General features: G+C 66.6%; 1 protein-coding gene across 1 annotated transcript in view; it reads left to right on the top strand.

Moving 5' to 3' along the window:
- The first annotated feature begins 1,016 nt into the window (after window positions 1-1,016).
- The window catches only part of Fam43b (family with sequence similarity 43, member B), a 4,359-nt gene continuing 3,339 nt past the window's right edge, over window positions 1,017-2,036 (top strand). The window contains exon 1 of the mRNA XM_013032604.1: window positions 1,017-2,034. Within this exon, the coding sequence (XP_012888058.1) occupies window positions 1,465-2,034 (570 nt within the window). The 5' untranslated portion in view covers window positions 1,017-1,464. The remainder of the gene's footprint in view (window positions 2,035-2,036) is intronic.

Below are 2,036 nucleotides of genomic sequence, written 5' to 3'. Positions count from 1 at the left end.
GTCCTCACTACAAAAATGTCCAAGACACTAGGGTGCTTGTGGCTTCACCAACACCCAGGACCATGAGCGCATTAGAACCTGCTCTAACAAGAACCAGTCCCCTTGTGAGTGTTATGTGCAGTGTGTGGGCAAATGTTGTGGGGAAGGACAGAAGGATAGGGCCCAGCCTGTGGGGCCCTCCATGTGACCACCATTTAACAGAACTGAGCTGTTCTGAGGATTAAATGAGCTAGTAAATGCTGAGTACTGGGAATCACAGGAGGCCTGCCTCAACTTCGAGCTACCTATTTAATTTTTAGCGAGCCCAGAGGTTTGCACTTTGGCCAGAAGGAGCTTTTCTTCTACAAGTCTCACAGAATGCTCTGGAAGCAAAACTCCTGAAATCCCCCTCACCCCTTAAAAAAAAAAAAACACACAGTACCCTCTCTGCTTCTGACCAGGCCTAAAGCTGGGGCCCATCTGCCAGTCCAGGCGCAAGGGCCTGGCCCACGACCTTGGAGAACCTGGGAGAAAGCTTCACGAAGCGACAGTACTTTTCCACTGCCCTGCTCGGCCACCCCAGCTGGCTTGGTGCTGCGCAGACCGGAGGCAAAGTGCTCCTGGATGGCTTCATCAAGAACCCATCCCCAAATCCTCCTCTTGGGGATGGGGTGGAAAGGGCGTGCTGAGGGTGAGGGGCGATGAGCTGAAACGCTAGAAACGGAGGAAGTGGGGAGGGGGTCTCTGATCGCACCACTGGGGAGCTGGGGAGGAATTTACAATGGCCAAGCCCCCCCCGCATATTTCAGGGGAGCCCCACCCCTTGGCCGCCCCTCTACCCCCAGTCCTCCAAGGATAACGGTGAACCCCATCCCGCCGCGCGAGTGCTGGGCCTGCGCGGAGGGGGAGGGCCGGGGCGAGGGGCGGGGCCAGGAGAGCTGGCGGTCCCGCCCGGTGATGCAGGCGGCCCGGGGAGGTGGGGCCGCGACGCCCGGAGGAGTCCCCGCCGCAGCCCAGCTCTCGGTCTACCCCGCCGAGCAGCCGCCAGCTCGGGCTCGGGCCACCTCCCAGCCGCAGCCGCAGTCGGGGCGGCGCGGGAGGGGGGCGGGGAAGGGACCGTGGGAATCGACCCCTTATTTGGATCTGGGGCGGGGGCATCCACCACCTCTGACCCCACCAACCGCCAGCCCCTCGTCACTTCCCAAGACGGTGGGAGCCGCTCTCCCGGAGGACGCGCGGTTCCCGGCCGCCGCCGGGCATCTTGGCGGCCAGTCAGGCTGGACACCGGGCACCTGCGACGCTCAGCCCCGCCGTGCCCCTGGGCATCCGGAGCAGCGACTGTCTCCGGCGCCAACCAGCTTCCCGCGGCTGCGGGGCGGAGGGTGGGGGTGGGGGGCTCTGCCAGCTTTCCCCGGCCCCCGGCCGGGACACTCCCGTGAGCGCCCCGAGACCCCCCGCCCCACGCCAGCCGCTGTGGCCGCCGCGATGCTGCCCTGGAGACGGAACAAATTCGTGCTGGTGGAGGACGAGGCCAAGTGCAAGACGAAGAGCCTGAGCCCCGGGCTGGCCTACACGTCGCTGCTCTCCAGCTTCCTGCGCTCCTGCCCGGACCTGCTGCCCGACTGGCCGCTGGAGCGCCTGGGCCGCGTCTTCCGCAGCCGGCGCCAGAAAGTGGAGCTCAACAAGGAGGACCCCACCTACACCGTGTGGTACCTGGGCAACGCCGTCACCCTGCACGCCAAGGGCGACGGCTGCACCGACGACGCCGTGGGCAAGATCTGGGCGCGCTGCGGGCCGGGCGGGGGCACGAAGATGAAGCTGACGCTGGGGCCGCACGGGATCCGCATGCAGCCGTGCGAGCGCGGCGTCTCGGGGGGCTCGGGGGGCCGCAGGCCCACGCACGCCTACCTGCTGCCCCGCATCACCCACTGTGCGGCGGACGCGCGCCACCCGCGCGTCTTCGCCTGGGTCTACCGCCACCAGGCGCGCCACAAGGCCGTGGTGCTGCGCTGCCACGCCGTGCTCCTGGCGCGGGCGCACAAGGCGCGCTCCCTGGC

Source organism: Dipodomys ordii, unplaced genomic scaffold (genome assembly GCF_000151885.1).
Source record: "Dipodomys ordii isolate 6190 unplaced genomic scaffold, Dord_2.0 Scaffold6, whole genome shotgun sequence".
NCBI classification, from domain to species: domain Eukaryota; kingdom Metazoa; phylum Chordata; class Mammalia; order Rodentia; family Heteromyidae; genus Dipodomys; species Dipodomys ordii.
This window is presented reverse-complemented; position numbering and strand designations above follow the sequence as displayed.